Below are 1979 nucleotides of genomic sequence, written 5' to 3'. Positions count from 1 at the left end.
TACTATGTCTATATTTGCGAATATAGGAATGCATGTATGCGAGAGACAGAAAAAGGTTAACTTTCCTTTTTTGGAAGGAAATTCTGCTTCATAATTTATATTTGTTTATTTACCGTATTACCACATGCTTTATGTAACAAATAGGCTAATTAACTTGGATAAAAGACTTGGTGCCATTTTCTCTATCCAACTAGCTCATTTGTGTGTGTGTGTGTGTGCTTTTCATCTTCACAACAGAATGAAATTGAAATACTGAAGGCTGAAAATGACCGGTTAAAGGCAGAAACTGGTAACACAGCTAAGCCTGCTCGGCCACCGTCGGAATCCTCAAGCACCACCTCCTCCTCATCCTCACGGCAGTCGTTAGGACTTTCTCTAAACAATCTGAACATCACAGAGGCTGTTACCTCAGGTGATTGATTGCACATGCCTGCCCGCATCACAGCACGTCCGCGACCGAACAGGGGCGGGGAGAGGCTTGGAATCTGGAGAACCCTACACCCTCTTAAAAATGTTAACACTCTCATTCTCAGAAATAGTCCCCTTTTTATCTTATAAATTAATTCAACTTAGTTGTAGTTTTGAAAGCACATTCTCCGTGAAAAGGTTAATCTTAGAGATACGATTTTCCTGATATTTAAACAAAATTACTTGTGCTTGGCAAGTACTTTCTGCACGACTATGAAGATGAAGAAATAATATTCTCAGTGATGATTAGTACTCATGGATGTAATAATAACCTCATGCAATTTTATAGGGGTTTAAGTACACAAAACCCATTTACAGTTATATCAGGACCTATTTCTAAATTTGATTAGATGATCCTACATGATGCTGCCTAGAGAGAACGTAATGATACTACATCCCCAAGCCTGCAGCTCTATTAAATTTTTGACAAACAAAGAGAGCACACCAGATTCTGTTATTGTATTCAATAGTACTAATAATTCAACAAGGGTATAGTTTTGATTTGATTGAAAATATATTATATGATATAATGTCATCTTAATATCTGATGAACCATTCAATTATAAAGCATAACTGCTCCTGTGGCATCGAAAAATTTTATGGAGATAGAATTTAGGGAATATTTGCATGAAGGATCTGTGGTAATTGCAAAGTACAGCCACCAGATGGCGCTTGGAAACCAATAATGCACATTTTCCTGGGTAACATTGGATTCCATTGTAGAATGGTGACACTTCACTGCCTACCTTAAATTACATTAAAATATAGAGTATACAGCATGGTGATGTTGATTATATTTCTAATCAATCACATCTCATTTCTAAAAAGTCAGAATTTTTAAAAGTCTGCTATTATGGCTGCCCTTCGTAATATAAAATAAATGGTCCAATTATATACTGGTCTTCTTTATCTTATATATTAAAGGCAAGTGGGAACGCCCTGTAATTCAAGAAAACAACATTTGCAAACATTTGGTGAGGGCTGGAGGAAAGAAAGAAATTCTAAAATAAGCATCAAGTAAAACTAATATTGGTAGGCAAGAAAAAACATAGATTTCAGAATTCAATGAATTTATAGATCGTTGGATAAAATAAGACTATGGAAATACATAGTTGCTTGAATGTGTGGATTGTACGCAAAATACTATTGTCCACACTCTTCAAAGGATTCTTAAAAAGAACACAAATTTAAATACATAGAATCTGAGAGCTTATGTCCTGAGCAATGTTCTTTACGTTGGCTCGTTGTTGATGAGCCTGACAGACAAGTGAACTAAAGTCCACATCTAATGGAAAAATACTGACCAGTGCTTTTTATTTTTCCAGGCTCAACTCCTAGGGAAAGACTAGGGCCGATACTTTCCAGGACAAATCAATGTGAGGATTTCACTGACTGTTACATAATTTTGTTTTATTTTATGGAAATATGATAAGGTTTAAAGGAGGCAATGTTAGTATTGTAGGTAGCTTAGAAAGAACAGACTTATAAAAATAAAATTAAAATTCACGTTT

At 35.3% G+C, this 1979-nt stretch overlaps 1 protein-coding gene across 1 annotated transcript in view; it reads left to right on the top strand.

Annotated features, from left to right (window-relative positions):
* The window catches only part of NAV3 (neuron navigator 3), a 401664-nt gene that overhangs the window by 364068 nt on the left and 35617 nt on the right, over positions 1-1979 (top strand). Inside the window, exon 30 of the mRNA XM_012648357.1 lies at positions 238-412. Within this exon, the coding sequence (XP_012503811.1) occupies positions 238-412 (175 nt within the window). The remainder of the gene's footprint in view (positions 1-237; positions 413-1979) is intronic.

The sequence above is a fragment of the Propithecus coquereli genome, unplaced genomic scaffold, assembly GCF_000956105.1.
Source record: "Propithecus coquereli isolate 6110/MARCELLA unplaced genomic scaffold, Pcoq_1.0 Scaffold282, whole genome shotgun sequence".
Taxonomy (NCBI): domain Eukaryota; kingdom Metazoa; phylum Chordata; class Mammalia; order Primates; family Indriidae; genus Propithecus; species Propithecus coquereli.
This window is presented reverse-complemented; position numbering and strand designations above follow the sequence as displayed.